This window comes from Lynx canadensis, chromosome A2 (genome assembly GCF_007474595.2).
Source record: "Lynx canadensis isolate LIC74 chromosome A2, mLynCan4.pri.v2, whole genome shotgun sequence".
NCBI lineage: Eukaryota > Metazoa > Chordata > Mammalia > Carnivora > Felidae > Lynx > Lynx canadensis.
The window spans coordinates 88,565,023-88,581,719 of NC_044304.2; the positions used below are offsets into that span (position 1 = coordinate 88,565,023).

The window sequence follows — 16,697 nt, forward strand, 5'->3', positions numbered from 1 at the left end:
ACATTTCAATATTTTACCTCACATATACATTTATTCGTATATATGTAATTAAATAAGTAAGACAAATATAATACTGAATTAATACTCAGAAGAAAAAGCTAATATCTATTTGTATTACGTGTCAGCACTTGGAATTTGAGTTTCTCCCTAGACACCTGAAAAAAAAAAAAAAGAAAACAAATCCAGTAACTATAATTCTCTAGACTTATATATAGTCCAATTAAATCTAATATAGCTTTATATATGTTTCTGATAACTAACTTACAATAGCCAATTTTAACTTATTTAGGTTATATATGGAAAGACACTCGTGACTTAGGAATCTGGTTTGTTTTTACTTTTAGTATATTTTGCAGAATAATAGTGATCATCAAATGTTTTGGTCATCAGTATAGTCTTTTCACATGCTACAGGTCAGGTTTGTCTAAAAGACCTCAGGATAGAATCCAGGCTACACAGGGAACTGTTTAGGTCTTACAGGGCTGAAAATATTTTCATTAGTTGTTGACACCTCAAAATAAATACATGAAAATACAAATATCACATTTCTCTCTTAAAAATGGAAGATCCAAAGTAGAAATTTCTACAGAGCAAAAACTAGCTGTAGTGCCTGGACAAAATAAAATACTTTAAAGAAAAAGAGAGAGAGAGAGAGAGAGAGAGAGAGAGAGAGAGAGAGAGAGAGAGAGGTGCCTATTTAAACATTTAAAATTTAGTAGCTATAGCTCAATGGTAAATATTTAAAATTCAAAAGTCTACAGACCAAATAGGATAACTGGGAAAGAATATTTTCTATATAAGGGGATCACAAAGTAATGATAAACTATATATATATATATATATATATATTTTCTGGAAAATATGTATAATAATATGATACAACTATATATATATATATATATCTTAAAAATCTGTAAATATATATATATATATATATATATATATATATATATCTTAAAAATCTGTAAATAACCAGTAAGGAAAAGGCAAACACTAAAACTTAAAAATGAACAAATTATAGGGATATGATATCCTACCAAATATAAAATATTTAGTACTTCTAGTAATGGAAGAATTTCAGGCAAAAATAACAAAAATAACTGTCTTTTTGTTGGCCAAGATGAAATACATTTATTTTATTCATTTACGTATTAGCATTAAATATTAACCATACGTTGTACCCACTATTAGCAAGAGTAGGGTAAAATAATATCCTCTCACCAGCACACATTGCTGGTTAAGGCACAAAGGCATCAACTTTCTGGAGGGTAATTTTGTGATGGGCATAAAAACTTTTATATCCTAAAAAAAAATTATATCCTCTGACCAGTAATTCTACTCAGTAATCAAAGATGTTCATAATATTTATGTATAAGATTTTTCACGTGAAGCATCACTTACAAAAGTTAAAAACTGGATATATACCAAACTTCTAACAATAGAGGATTGATGAAATAATATATAAAGGAATGCAGTGTAGCTATTAAAAGTAGTGTTATAAAAAGGAATTTAATGACATGGGAAAATGCTCATGGCAGTTTGCAAAGCAAAAAAAAAAAAATGTTGTAAGGGACTATGTATACAATGATTTCATTCTGAAAAATAGTAAATAGATAAGATAGAAGAATAAACATCAAAACGTCACCAGCTATCTCTGGGTAATGTTCATGGGGGAGGAGATATTTACAGATGACGTCCATGTAATTTGCAAACTTTCTACAATGAGCACTTTGTTTCACTTTTAGATGTTCTTTCACAAAAAGAAGAAAGAATGTAATCATAGGACTTTACCCATGGAAGATCCTTGAATTCTACGTAATGTCTCTGTTGACGAGGTTGTGTGCCTCTAGGGTTAAGATGACAAACAGAACCCAGGCTGCCCACATCTTGTGTGTTCTTTTGCCTGGACTGAGCTGTTTGCTCCACTCTTTATAGTAAGGACCAAAGACACTTTTTTAGTGACTTTCTTTTGAAAAATATTCTAAGCAGAAACAAAATGCTATCAAATAGCCTCCTGCCACTATTTCCTTTCTTTGGACTAAACTGGAGACTGGTCAAGAAAGGGGAATAGTTCTCTTTTGTATCCACATCTTCTATTCCATCCCCACCCCAATTAGCTAACTTTCATTATGGTAAATAATTCACTATTTTTCAGTTATATAGTACCTTTGTGTAAAGGGACAGTCTTTCCAAACACTTGTTAATCCTAAAAGCACTCTTGGGAAGTAGGTAAAAATTACTAGAGAGAAGGGAGGAGAGAGGGTAATGCCAAAGGCAGTAAAAGAGGTCAATAAAACCACACACTTGCCTCAGTTTTCTGTTGGCTGAAATCTATGCAATGCTGTAAATCGAGGCTCTATTACGGGATATTGAAGGGGAAGTGATTTGAGGGGTACAGTTTGAGGGGTAAGGTTTTCAGACCTTATATGTAGAATTCAGACGTGTAGATCACAGTGTTGTATAAGTAAGAACACGGACTATGGGGCAAGACTTCTAGATTCAATTCACGGTTTCACTATTTATTAGATGTGATATTGGGCAACCCATTTAATTTTTCTGGGTTCAGTCTTTTCATCTAGAAAACATTAAAACCTTGCATTTAGTATGATTAAAAGGATGAAGGGGGCTTATAAAGCATTGAAAGCAGTTCCCAGAGCATGGTAAGTGCTATAAAAGTGTTAGCTATTCTTAGTAATTCTAAAATATATTATTTTACAGTGACAGATTAAAAAGAAGGAGGTGAAGAGTTGTATTATCCCCATATGATTCAACATCAAACTTTACAGATTTCAGTACAGAGGGAAAAGCTTCCCATATCTCTAATCTTGGGGTAGCAGTAGGTGTGCTTCAAGGTTAGAGGTGATTACTAGCTCCCAAATACAACTCAACTTGCAAGTATAGGTTCCATATATTGGGTCGTACATGCTCTAGGATCCCACCTCCTGAAAAGTTTATCACCCTTTGCTTTAACTTAATAATAAGGGCAACTGAGTTACTATATAACTGGGAGTAGTGAACATACTGAAATAAGAACACTGTCACAATTGAAACCTTCACTGATTGTTGGACCTTGAGTATTTACCCCTCATCTGCTCCATGGGAATATTGACATTAGTTTATTGGAGGAAATTTAAACCACCCTTTTCCTATTGTCCCCTTTTCACGCAGTCAATACTGGGAAAATACAAAATATTCTAGTGTTCATACTGTGTATGGCATGCTCTTATTGTTATTAAATTAATTTTGAAGCCTCTCATAAATACTGCATCTTTTTTTTCCCCACAAATACAAAAAAAGTATTGAGGATTTGCAGAGCTGAGCACCCGCTCAGTAGGGTAGTGAACAGGGTGAAGAGATTAGAGACATGGGAGGAAGAATATATTTTGGAATAGTTTGATCTTTTTCATTTCAAGTAAAATAAATGTGACAGCTGTTTCCTGTTGCATTTGCTGCTGACACCCCCTGATATATTTCTATTAACATAAATGTGCCTGCAAAGACCACATTTAACATTAAAGGAATACAAAGTCAGGCATAATCAAAAGTTTTCCTTCGTGTTGTTTTGATTATTTTGTTTTGCAGTGTTGTTACTGAGTATTAAAAACTCCATGATAGCAGATGCTGTATCCTATCATATATATAGTTATGGACATATTTACACTCTAATAAGTATTTGCTGAATAAATAAAATGGGTGAACAAACCAGTTGTCTCAAATTCTTAGTCTTCTAAGCTTTCTCGTAATTATATTAGGCATCATATGTCATGTTGTTTTATCACATTGATCAAGTGAGAATTTTTATATCTCATTATGCTTTCCTATATATAACTCACACTATTAATTGTTATTAAATATAAAGCATTGGTCAGCAAAACACCCCTGCATTACTGTGTTTACAGCAACATTAGAGAATACTGTAAAGGAAGCCTCAGGATATCCATGTTTCTGCTCAAGGTTTAGAACCTCCTGGGGCACCTGGGTGGCGCAGTCGGTTAAGCGTCTGACTTCAGCCAGGTCACGATCTTGCGGTCCGTGAGTTCGAGCCCCGCGTCGGGCTCTGGGCTGATGGCTCGGAGCCTGGAGCCTGTTTCCGATTCTGTGTCTCCCTCTCTCTCTGCCCCTCCCCCGTTCATGCTCTGTCTCTCGCTGTCCCAAAAATAAATAAACGTTGAAAAAAAAAATTAGAACCTCTTTTCACCTTGAGTTACATTCAGGAAGCGATTTGTCAAAAACAAAAAAGAAAGAGAGAGAGAGAGAGAAAGAAAGAAAGAGGAAGAGAAAGAAAGAGAAAGCAAGCAAGCAAGCAAGTGAGCAATTCTCCCTGTCACCACAGTACAAGAAGTCAGGGCAGAACACAGAGCATCTGTCCTGAATCAGAACCCTTTGCTGAGAAGAGGCAGAAAGAGCCCCAGTCCTCTTCTGTTACTGGTGGAGATAGAACAGGCAATGCAGTGCGGAGGAGAACGCAGAACACTGTGGACAGTGCAAAGGCAATTCGGACAGGACCTCCTGGCCACACACACAAAGCAACTAGGTTAGTCACATGTATCTAAGGGTTTTCTCTGGTCCATAAGTCAGCTTACACCAGAAGTTTGTATTAGAACTCCATTATTTATCCTTTATAGGTTACATCATATGATTATGCTTAAGTAAATTTTAGAGTACATTACTTCTGGTTCTTATCCCAGAATTTATGCCATTCATTTCACCCAATCTTTCTTAATATGCCAACTTTTGAAATTCTTCTTCTAGAGGCCATAAGTTTAATTAACCCAAATTAAATTAAGTATCAATTGTGTGTTTATGGTGCTGCAGAACCTCATGATTTTGTGTGCATTTCCAAAATCCATGCATATAAATAACAAATGTAAAATCCTAGAAATATAATATTTTCTGACGATCTATTTTTAATGTTTTAGGTGCATTTCTGAGATTCATGTGAAGAAAATAATAATATTTACAATTAACACTTTAGAAAGTCCTGTATTTCTAAATTTCTGAGAATAGTGTTATTCCTTTTGGCAAGGTAGAAATATTTTATATCTTCTTAATCTTTATAGAGAATATTAATGCAGTCTTAAAAATAATACACTGATGCCAATAATTCAATAAAATCCAATAAAAATTTTACTATCATATCAGTACCAGTTCAACAAAGATAGTTTTAAAGTCTTGTACTTACATTGGCATCTTTCCCGGCTAATTTACATAATTCCACTCGTTCCTTTGCAGCGGGCCAATAAATCTGTAAGACATTTCAAAGTGTGTCAGAATCTGAATATCTAAAACACCTTACAATTCTAATTAGGAAAATGAGTGTGTGAAGCTGAAGAGTGGATGTCAAACTATGGGCATGTTATTAGATATGATGTAAGAATTTTGAGATTTAAATATTTTCCAAAGCCACCATAAAAAAATAAAATGAACTACAGAACTATCTATTTGCATATTATAATCTTCTAATTTCTTTTCAAGTGTATTTAATAATAGATAAGTTATGTTGAGAAGGCCATAAAATCTTATTGTGGTGTCAGCAGTTCAGGTTCGCATCTGTTTAAGTAAGAGATTTTATTTATGCTGTTTTTCTGTGCTCACTCAGAGTGGTGGTGCATTATAAACATGTGCAGTGAATGTTGGAAAACGGCACTTGGTTACTAGCAAAAGTTATCACTCCAAGTCAAAGACCAGTGTGGATTTCCTGGCAATATTTAACGCATGCGGAGCTCATACTCATCTTTCACTTAGTTAAATATTATACATGCTTCATCTTACTGAAATCTCACAATGACCCTATGAGATGGCTGGACTTACTTTCCTCATTTTCACATCAGAAAACTTATTCACACAGCCACTAAATAACATGTCACGGGCCATGAACATAGTCACCAGCAAAGCCAAAATATGACCCAAAGTCCGTCTCCTGAAGTAGAGGGGTCTCCACCACTATATAATAATTATTATCTGGGCAAATGATTAAGGACAAGGGCAGCAAATCCCTTGGTTGGTAGCTCTTAATCATGCTTTAACTGTCTTGAATTTATTACAAAGGTTTTGTTTTGTTTTTAACAAAGTTTAGGAATTCTGTCAAGAAGGTTTTGCAAATGAAGTTTCAAACAGTTATTTTACTCCATTAGCTTAAAGAAAGAAATGCTCCCTGTTAAGCTACAGGCAAGAAGAAACAAGAAAAGCAAATTCTGAGTTACTTATAATATATATATATTCCAAGAGCTCTGATAAACTTTTATTATGTTTCTCACCAATGTTAGCCGAAAATGTTTTAATAGGTAAGGAAAAAAAGAAAATATCCTGAGGGAATGCACTGAAAAAGCCTTGTTAAGCCTGGAACTCACAAATGACTCAGGAGTCACAAATGTTTATATGGTATTATCTTCATAGTGAGATTTCAGGGTTTTATGTCTCTGAGTAAAGAAGAACAGAGAATACCACTCAAACTCATACTAGACGAATTCAATAAAATAACTAAGATTTTTAAATGAAGTAAATGCTGCAAATTACATGCTGCAAATTGCAAGCCTAAGGTGTACCTAGACAGGGTGGCTGACCAGGAGTAGGATCAAATGATGAATTAAACTCAATGTGGTTCACAATAAGGACCTAAAGATGCTATTTATTCCAAACTGGTTTAATTCTCGGCAATTATACTTTCACACAATTCTGAAGAGTAGCCGTCCATAAAATATAAATAGACTACAGTAATAAAAAATAATATGGACAGATCTTAGCAATTTGCTATTAGGTAAAAAAAAGTGCAGTCCCCCAAATTACAAACAGAATGATCCACTTAGAATAATGTCAAAAACAACTAAAAGAAAATAGACACTTTTATCGTATATGTAGATGCAATAAATATGTAAAAATGAAAACTAGGGGGTGATGAATACAGGATTCAGAAAAAAATGGTTGTCCCAGACTGGAAGGAAAAAGACAAATTGGTGGTAAGAAACAGATTATTTATGAGATCTTAGCTTTTGTTCTGGATGGTGCCTTTTTGGGTATTTAATGCATAGTTTAAAATAACTAAGCAATTCAAGCTAGTAAATAAATGAATCAAAACGGGCCATGCATAGGCCAAAAGACAACAGTCAATCATCCACCCAGAATCATGAGGTCTTAAATAAATAAATGAAAGAGGAGTAAAAGTAGAACACCACAGCTGGCAGGAAAAGTTGAAAGTTTCTTCCAGTTTTGTTTGCTTGTGTGTTTTAAGTTTATTTATTTATGTTGAGAGGGAGGGAGGTAGAGAGAGAGAGGGAGAAAGAGAGAGTGACAGAGAGGGAGAGAGAATGGGGGAGGGGCTGTGAGAGGGAGAGAGAGAATCCCAAGCAGGCTCCACACTGTCAGCATGGAGACCCTACGAGCCCTCCATGGGTCTCCACGCTGGGCTTGAACCCAGGAACAATGAGATTATGACCTGAGCCGAAAACTCAGCCGACTGAGCCACCCAGTCTCCCTTCTTCCAGTTGTTTTTTGTTTGTTTATTTGTAATCATTAGTAGCAGAAACACTGAAGCCACTGTTCTTCTCCTCCTTTAAAGGTGTCATCTTGAATTTATAGTAACTTTGCTTTGTATTTGGACCTATGAGCTCAATGTATCCTCTCTCAAGGTATTTTTTTCTTCGATGATTCATTTTTATTATTATCTTTAATTGTGATAAAATATCCGTAACATAAAATTTACCATCTTAGAGGTATCTGGGTGGCTCAGTCAGTTGAGCATCTGACTCTTGATTTCAGCTCAGGTCATGATCTCATGGTTCGTGGGTTTGAGCCCCATGTCAGGTTCTGTGCTGACAATGTGGAGCCTGCTTGGGATTCTATCTCCCTCTCTCTCTGCCTCTCCCTTGCTCTCTATCCTTCTCTCAAAATAAATAAATAAACGTTTTTAAAAAATTTACCATCAGAGCTATTTTTACAGTTCATTCAGTATCGTCAGGTATATTCACTTTCTGCAAACAATCTCTCGCAAAACTGCAACTCTAAACATGCTGATCTAGAATATTATGGTGATTTTACAGAGTATCACTGTGTATCATCGGACTGAAAATAGAAGGTACACAGAATGCATATCCACCATCTGTCAACTGGTTTAATCTTTAGCTCATTTTATTTGGTCTCTAGTCTAGATGAGTATTTCTTTGAGTCCTTTCAATATGTCAAATCCTATTCTTTTCTGTTTTTTTTTTTTTTTTATGATGGTAAAATTCACTCACATTTCAGAAATAAACTTAGAACAGATAGTTAGGATATTTGTTCTAATCTAAATATCTTATTGAGGGGGCACCTGGGTGGCTCAGTCGGTTAAGTGTCTGATTCTTGATTTCAGCTCAGCTCATGATTTCTTTCATGGATGTTTGTGAGATCAACCCCTGCATTGGGCTCTGCACTGACAGTTGTAGAGCCTACTTGGGACTCTCTCTCCCTCTCTCTCTGCCCCTCCCTCTCTCTCAAAACAAACAAATAAACTTTAAATATCTTATTGTTATAAAGTCTATTAAAAAAGGGAAAATATAAAATTCTTCTATATTAAGTAAATAAGAGGTAAAGAAGAAAAAGATTATCACAGGGTTTTTGTTTGTTTGTTTGTTTGTTTTGGTTTGTTTTGTTTTTTACCTTGAACCAGTAGAGTGAGTGACTGAGTTAAAAAGTAGGTCATGACATAAATGTTTCTAAAATTGATTTTGCATATATTTGTAGGGGCTTCAAAAGTGAGTTATTTAAAGAGTGACAAAATGTGGAAACAATCTTTATAACTTCTTTGCAATCTACATGAAAGCTCCAAAGTCAGCACAGAGTAAGTACTATTCATAAATTATTTGTTCATTACACATAAAATTACAAAGGCCCTCTGTATGCTGGGCACGGTGTGGCATTGAGTCAGGAAGATAGTTCTGTAAACAGATAAGGTAACCGCATTTTCTTGGGAGATACAAAGTGAGCAGAGAGCTCGGAAGATGGAAACTGTGCTCAGGGAGCATCCAAGGGGCCCCAAGGGCAGACCAAGATGCAGGTCTCTATTTTTGAACCACTGTTTTCAATTACTTGCGCTTAATAGCTTAGTGTGGTTTAATAGTTTTGACTCTGATTTTTTTCTTAAGGATTTGACACTAGTAACTGCAGATTTCTTTTCCTTCTTTGCAAAGGAATACAAATCTCTAAAAGATGTTTTCATGGTTTTTGTACATTTTCAGTTATTAACTGTAAGTCATATAATTGTAAATTGAATTGATTGTAAGTCATGTAATTGTAAATTGAAATGTGTCATCCTAGCTAATGAAGCAATAAAACTGAAATTTCAAGCAGCAGAGAATCAAGTGTTTGATTAGTGGGTAAATGTTACACAAAGATACTCAAGCACTGAGAATTCGTTGGGCTCCAGAAACCAATTTTAATAAATCTTTTAATCTTTGTTTATAGAGGATATTTTTCCCCGAATGTTATCTCACTTTTCATCATTCGCCTTCAATCCCATAAAGTCTAGACCCTGTTAAAAATAGAAATTATCCTTTAATCATTATTATTGAAGAGTAATTCTAAGATAGTATCACAAAGATAATTTTACTTTTTAAGATAACATAAGCCTTTAAAATAAAGATTCATTAAGATTATATACTGCCTTATTTTGATACAATGCTCTCAAGAATTGAGAAATCACAAAAAGAGTTATCTTAATATCAACAACCTAGGAGATATCTGATTGTCTTCCAGACTGGAAACATTTACTTAAAAGGGGGGAAAAAGAATCATTGTAGTCGTGCCAATATTTAAAAGCTATCATTTTAATTATGATTTATGGTGGGATTTTCTTTTACTTGCCACCTAGTCATTAGAATAAAGCATTTTTTTAAAATTCCTTTTAATTCCTTGTTTGTAAAGAATTTAAAGCAGCAAAATTTCACTTAATGCAAATCTAAAAATATAATAAAGCAAAACAAAAAATAAAAACTACCAACAAGCCACATAGTTACATGGGGTTGGCAGAAATATGTTCAAGTAACATTTTTGTTTCTCAAAATCTTTTGAAGTGGCATAATACTGTGACATATCCGTCTCTATCTGTGTCTATTTATAGAAAAACCTTCCGCCAATTCTGTATTTTTAGGGACAAACTGTGTATGCGCATGTGCATATCTGGGTGTGTGTGTGGTGTGCATGTCTATGTGCATACATGTGCATATGGTATATTGTGCATGTGTTTGTAGGTGGACAGAGAGGGGTAACAGAGAGAAGAGAGAGATTCACACAGATACATCTAGCGAGAGATATTAACTCTGACTATAGAACAACATATTTCATAAATATTTCCAAGTTTCAGCATGGTTTTCAAAAAAAATTAACATTTATTCATTTTTGAGACAGAGAGAGAGAGAGAGAGAGAGAGAGAGGGAGACACGGAAAGAGAAAGAGCATGAGTGGAGGTGGGCAGAGAGAGAGGGAGACATAGAATCCGAGCTGTCAGCACAGAGCCCAACACAGGGCTCAAACTCATGGACCGCGAGATCATGACCTGAGCTGAAGTCAGAAACTTAACCAACTGAGCCCCCCAGATGCCCCTAAGTTTAAGCACGGTTTCCACAAAAGCCCAAGAAATACCTGAGGTCCTGAAATTATTTCAGCAGCCCAGTCAGTACCCTTAAAATACAATGTCCACAAAATCTATAAAAGCCCTCTTGATCATTAAGTAGGTAATGTGAACAGCTTTGAAGCAGTGGTTATTAACAATTTCATGACTTCTGAATTTATCAGCAATAAAATGACACATACATCTCCTTGAACTTGAGAACATGGTCCATGCGGTGTCATGCCATACTAAAAGCGGCACAAGCAGGACAAACAAAACACGTACCTCTATCCCTTAAAGCTGATGCAACTGTACTACTCCCTCAGAAAGTTACCCAAGGATATTTTTCTTTCATTTATCTGACAGAGATGTACCAAAGCAGAGATGATACTTGCATAACTGCCATATTAATTGTTCTGAAATATTCCCACAGAGCACTCGTTCACAACTAATGGGGTATGATGTACCACAGTCAGGTTGTAAGGCTGTCACTTTGGTGGGAGTAGTCTTTGGAAGCCTGGTGCTTAGATATCAAGGATTTCAAATATGTAGAAAGCTTACCACTGGTCTCTCTACCCACATGGAGGACAGACATCAGAAAGCAAACATCTTTTCTGCGGATCCGGATAAGCCCAAGAATTTCTCTCAACATAATTATTGAGGATATAACTACTAACTGAACTACTAAATAATTGGGGGTTGCAAATTAATTTTATTTTGAGTGCTAATCTTATAGATCAACTTAATAACAGAAAACCACTCTGGGATACAGAAGTAAATAAATTTATGAAATTTATAAAATCTCTCCACAATTTCTTGGTTAACGTTTCAAAACAAGTATGTCTGGTAAGTCAATCTCCATGTTCTATAATCTACTGATTTAACCATGCTAGTATATTTACGTTGTTTTCATAACATTTCACAATTGAAATCAAACATTTCCGAAGGATTCACTTTTGTAGGTTACACTTGGAAAGATCAAATATTAATGTCTAATATATATATATATATATTAGTGTCTAACATATATTAGTATCTAATATATATATATATAGGACTCACTTTGGCAACACATTTACTAAAAGGAATGATACAGATGGGGCGCCTGGGTGGTTTAGTTGGTTAAGTGTTCGACTTCGGCTCAGGTCAGGATCTCGCGGTTTGTGAGTTTGAGCCCCGCATTGGGCTCTGAGCAGTCAGCACGGCTGTCTGGAGCCTGCTTTGGATTCTGTGTGTGTGTCTCTCTCTCTTTGCCCCTCCCCCACTCATGTTCTGTCTGTCTCTCTCTATCTCAAAAATAAACATTAAAATAATTTAAAAAAATAAATGGAATGATACAGAGAAGATTAGCATGGTAACTTTGCAAAGAGGACACACAAATTCATGAACTGTTCCATGTTGTTTTTTAAAAAAAGAGTAAGAGTAAGAATATATACATGTATATATATATATCTTTTTCTTTGAGAGTTAGAGAATGTAGATTACCAGTATACTAAGGGACCATTCTAATGAAATAAAAATTCTCTTCAGTGTCACTTTGCATATGCTCATCTGCTACAAAGTTACATTTTAAACACATTTTTAAAAGATTCAGTATTAATTTTCTTATGAAAATATAATGGGAGCTGCATGCATTTAAAAATACACCTATGATCTAATTATCTTATATTGATTTTATTTGCTTATCTCTATCCAAAATCCAAAATGTTTTTTGTTTGTTCATTTTTTGAAGGAGTTTTACTTCACTTTGGATACAAACAGGTTGGAGAAACTCACAAGTAAATACTGCAATGTCTCTAAACATAATGGTTTCATTCATAATTCATATCATTCATTAACAGTTATCACTTAGTAAGGTGAAAATGTCAGGCAATTTATTTTTAATTATTTAATCTTAGGCAAGTTACAAAAACATTCAAGTAATGATAAGGCCTAGAACATCCTAAGGAAATTCTAATTATATCTGCTCTTTGTTACATCTTTGGAGAAGCAATTTAATTGACTCAAGTTAGCAAGTGCAAGGTCAGTCAAGTGGCCGTTGGCCTAATTCAGAGATGCCCAAACTGAAAGGAATACACAGAAGGGGAAGTTACGACTTGTTCAAAAAAACTAATTAAGGACAAAAATTCAGAGCCGTAAAAATGCAGACAGGCATCTCTATCAAAGAACAGGATTCAAGTTTTTGAATGGTTGTAAAAAAGTTGGAAATATGTTGCTCTAAATGCCGTCTGGTAAAGGATTTGATCAACCAAAGGAGCAAAGACAGCTCTGGGTTCCAGGAACAGAAAGAGGTAAGAGATCTGGCTCATAGAGTGAAGTACTGAAAAACAAGGACAACAGCACCAAAAGTAGAGCTTCCATTATTGAAACTGACTGGGGTAGAAACTGTTATGGATGGGGAGTTTTAACTCTCAAGTTTGGGCACGATCTGCCCATGGAGCTTCCTCCATGAAGAGTTGGGCAAGACTTGCCTCCCTGCATTTTCAGGACTCAGCGTAAAGCCTCTTTCACATTTAGCCTTCTTCCACCCGACGTCTCTGAATTTTAATACACTTGTGTTTATCATATCCATCTGCCACTTTCTTTTCACAAGTAAATTTAGTTTGGGACCCTTTCCTGGGCATAAAGATTGATGAAATGCAATGGAATTGAAAATGTAAATTTGAGTCCCCACTTCATGCCCATGAGCAGCTAATGTTGTGCTTTCAAATATTATCTCAATACTAACCGCAGAATGAATTTGCTGTACTTGGAATACATCTGACCTCCTGTGGATGGTTCTTTCTTATAATGTCAGCTTTACTATCACCTCCCCATTTCACCTTCTCTGAAGACCAACTAAAGTAGTTTTCTCCATCTTGCCGTTTGCAGCAACACGGATGGAGCTAGAGAGCATTAAGCCAAGCACATTAAGTCAGTCAGAGAAAGATGAATAACATATGATTCACTCATATGTGGAATTTACGAAACAATACAAACAAGCATAGGGAAAAGGAGAGAGAGAGACAGAGAGACAGAGACAGAGAAGCAAACCAAGAAATAGACTCTTAACTATAGAGAACAAATGGATGGTTACCAGAGGGGGAGGTGGATGGGGGTTGATTTACATAGGTGATGGGGATTAAGGAGTGCATTTGTCATGATGAGCACCGGGAGATGTATGGAATTGTGGAATCGGCATATTGTTCACCTGAAACTAATATTACACTGTGTGTTAAGTAACTGGAATTTAAACAAAAACTTGAAAGAGAGAAAGAGAGGAAGGGAGGAAGGAAGGAAGGAAGGAAGCAAGGGAGCAAGGGAGGGAGGGAGGGAGAGAGGAAGAAAGTTCATCAGGTTTTTTTTTTTTTTTTCCAGGATTCTCACCACAGTATTTAAACAACACTTAATACTAATTTTATTTGCTTCCTTTTTTTTCTTCTCCATCAAACCCTCCCTTTAGAAACCAGAGGCACCATGAGAACAGAGACCTCACCAGTTTTATTCTCTACTAGATTCCCAGCGTCTAGAAGAGTGCTAGCAACATAGTAGGAGCTCAATAATCATGCATTATGAAAGAGAGAGGGGTGCTATCGTATCATACTACCTAAAAGAAATTTTAAGAAATCCACAAATGGATTGGTAATTTTGAATTTGTGGTGCAGCTACATGTGAATTCGAGTGCAGTTATGCTTGTGGATAGATTTTATAATTCTGTGAGGAAAACGGATCGCAGCCTTCATTATCTTCTTAAGTAATATATGACTCAATGAAGTTTAGGGACTACTGATCTTGAGTGACAAGAAACACTCTTCTACTTTGTACCTTTTTTAGTACCTGGCACCGTATCACATACATAGTAAGCTCGATACTTATTGAAAAGTGATCTGCAGAGTTTGCCTTAAAATTACAGACAGAGAACGAGTTCCTGTCAGAGTTCTGGCAGGAGTCTGAGCAGTCTGACAACATCCTGACAGTCCATTACAGTGACCAGATGGGACCTGCCCATCAGCACCCAGGCTGGGGAGCCAGCACATCCATGAACGGGGTGATTGTTTTACTTCTGTGGTTACTACACAGCATGTGCTCCACAGGCACTAGGAACAGATTAATCACCATGAAACTAAGCAGGGGGCTGTCTACCAAAAGTTAATTTATTGGGATGTCCACATGGTTTTCAAGTGTTTATAATTTCTTAATTTCAAGCATTAACTAAGAATAAAAAAGGTGACAACTTCCTTTTATCAATAACTTGTTTTTAAATGAGAAGTTATTTATTCTGAGATTTTCTCCACAAAGAATCAATATACAAGGTAAAGCATTCAATGGGAATGTCTTATTCAGCCATGATGTGAGTTAATAGAATTGGAGTCAGAAGGTCATGGTGACTTATAAAAGCATTTCTGCTTATACTCAACGTAAAGCAAGCAAGTACAGGATCTTCATGTATGAAAACCCTCTTGTTTTAGACTTCCTTGAGGAAAGGGAAATAACAAAGTGCTTTTCATGCTATGCAGAGAAGGGTGTTTAAATGATCCACTAAAACTTATTATATTTAAAATTACAAACTCACTTAGCTTGGTTATTTTCCTAATATAAGTGCTTAAAAATAGAGGCACAGTTTGACCAATTTCAAGTAACCTAATATTCATAATCACATACTGAGTTTTCATGCTAAATAAGGAGAAAAATAATATAAAAAAACTGCATTATGACTGTTAGGTGAAAGAAATAACGGTCACATTTATAAACATGGAATTATTTTATTAACAGTCTGCTAAAAAGAAAAAAAAAATGATCCTCCTAAAGTGTCCAGCTTCTAGCTTAAGTGTTTTTACCTTTATGTTTATCCAGTGTTTCCTTTAAAATAATTCTGATTATTTTGTGGTTAAGTAACCAACAGAGTAGAGTTCCGAAGCAAATGTGGGGACCTAAAATTTAGCAAGGCAAGATTAAGTTGTGTTAAGTTATTCCGCAAAAATATGGAGCTACCTTATGTAGGTTATATAATGTATATATTGCTTTTGCACATTGCTTTTTCAGGTTTTTTTTTTAATTTATTTATTTACTTTTTTGAGAGAGATAGAGAGCAAGGGGAGGGGGCGGGCAGAGAGAGAGGGAGACAGAATCCCATGCAGGCTCCATGTTGTCAACACAGAGCCCAATGTGGGGCTTGAACTCATGAATGGTGAGATAATGACCTGAGCCAAAATCAAGAGTCGGATGCTTAAACAACTTAGCCACTCAGGTGCTCCCCTTCACTTTAAAATCCATAGGAAAACTCTCTTTTTTTCCCCAGAAACATAGTATTTTTTTTGCATTAAAAACAAACATAAATTACTTTAAACAGAAAAATTTTAAGTATTATACTGCTTTTTCCTTGAACACTGTAAGGTTAGCTAATAGATTTTTGTTGGGCTCATTAAAAGATCTTAGCTAACATAGCAATTCTTTGAACATTTTATATACAATATTTAATTTTGACACATATGAGTTTCAAGAGGAATGATTTTTTTAATTAACTAAAAAGGAAAAAGATGGTTATTATCTCAAAATGAAAGTAAACTTTTTGAAGATTACTTTCAAAGATCATTGAAAAATGAATCCATTCATATCCTATACTCTCTTTAAAATTTTTTTGTAATGTTTATTTATTTTTGAGAGAGAGACAGAAAAAGAGAGAGAGAGAGAGAGGGAGAGAACGAGCAGGGGAAGGGCAGAGATAGAGGGAGACACAGAATCTGAAGCAGGCTCCAGGTTCCCAGCTGTCAGCACAGAGCCTGATGTGGGGCTCAAACTCTCCAGCCGTGAAACGATGACCTAAGCCGAGGTTGGGCACTCAACTGACTGAGCCATCCAGGGGCCCCTCCTACGTTCTCTTTTATCTAGGTTGTCAGGTATAGCTTAGCTTTGTTGGAATCAGATTCCAACAGAAATCTATGGCAAACAAGATGTCAAACAGCAAATGTTTTGTATGAGGCTATCAACAGTCCAAAGGTAAATAATATTAATAGGAACATTAACATTCTCCATTTGGTTGTCTCTATGGTTCTAGTTTGTATACTTCAGGAATTAAATAGAATGAGGATATATAATGAGGTTGTAGGTAAAACAACATCCTTCTCGGGGCTCATTTTAT

The 16,697-nt window shown here is 35.4% G+C and overlaps 1 protein-coding gene and 1 pseudogene across 1 annotated transcript in view; one reads left to right on the top strand and one right to left on the bottom strand.

Annotated features, from left to right (window-relative positions):
* Nucleotides 1-16,697, bottom strand: part of SEMA3D (semaphorin 3D) — a 128,087-nt gene that overhangs the window by 83,584 nt on the left and 27,806 nt on the right. The window contains exon 3 of the mRNA XM_032592390.1: nt 5,183-5,245. Within this exon, the coding sequence (XP_032448281.1) occupies nt 5,183-5,245 (63 nt within the window). The remainder of the gene's footprint in view (nt 1-5,182; nt 5,246-16,697) is intronic.
* On the top strand, nt 11,884-11,982 carry LOC115509490 (annotated as a pseudogene).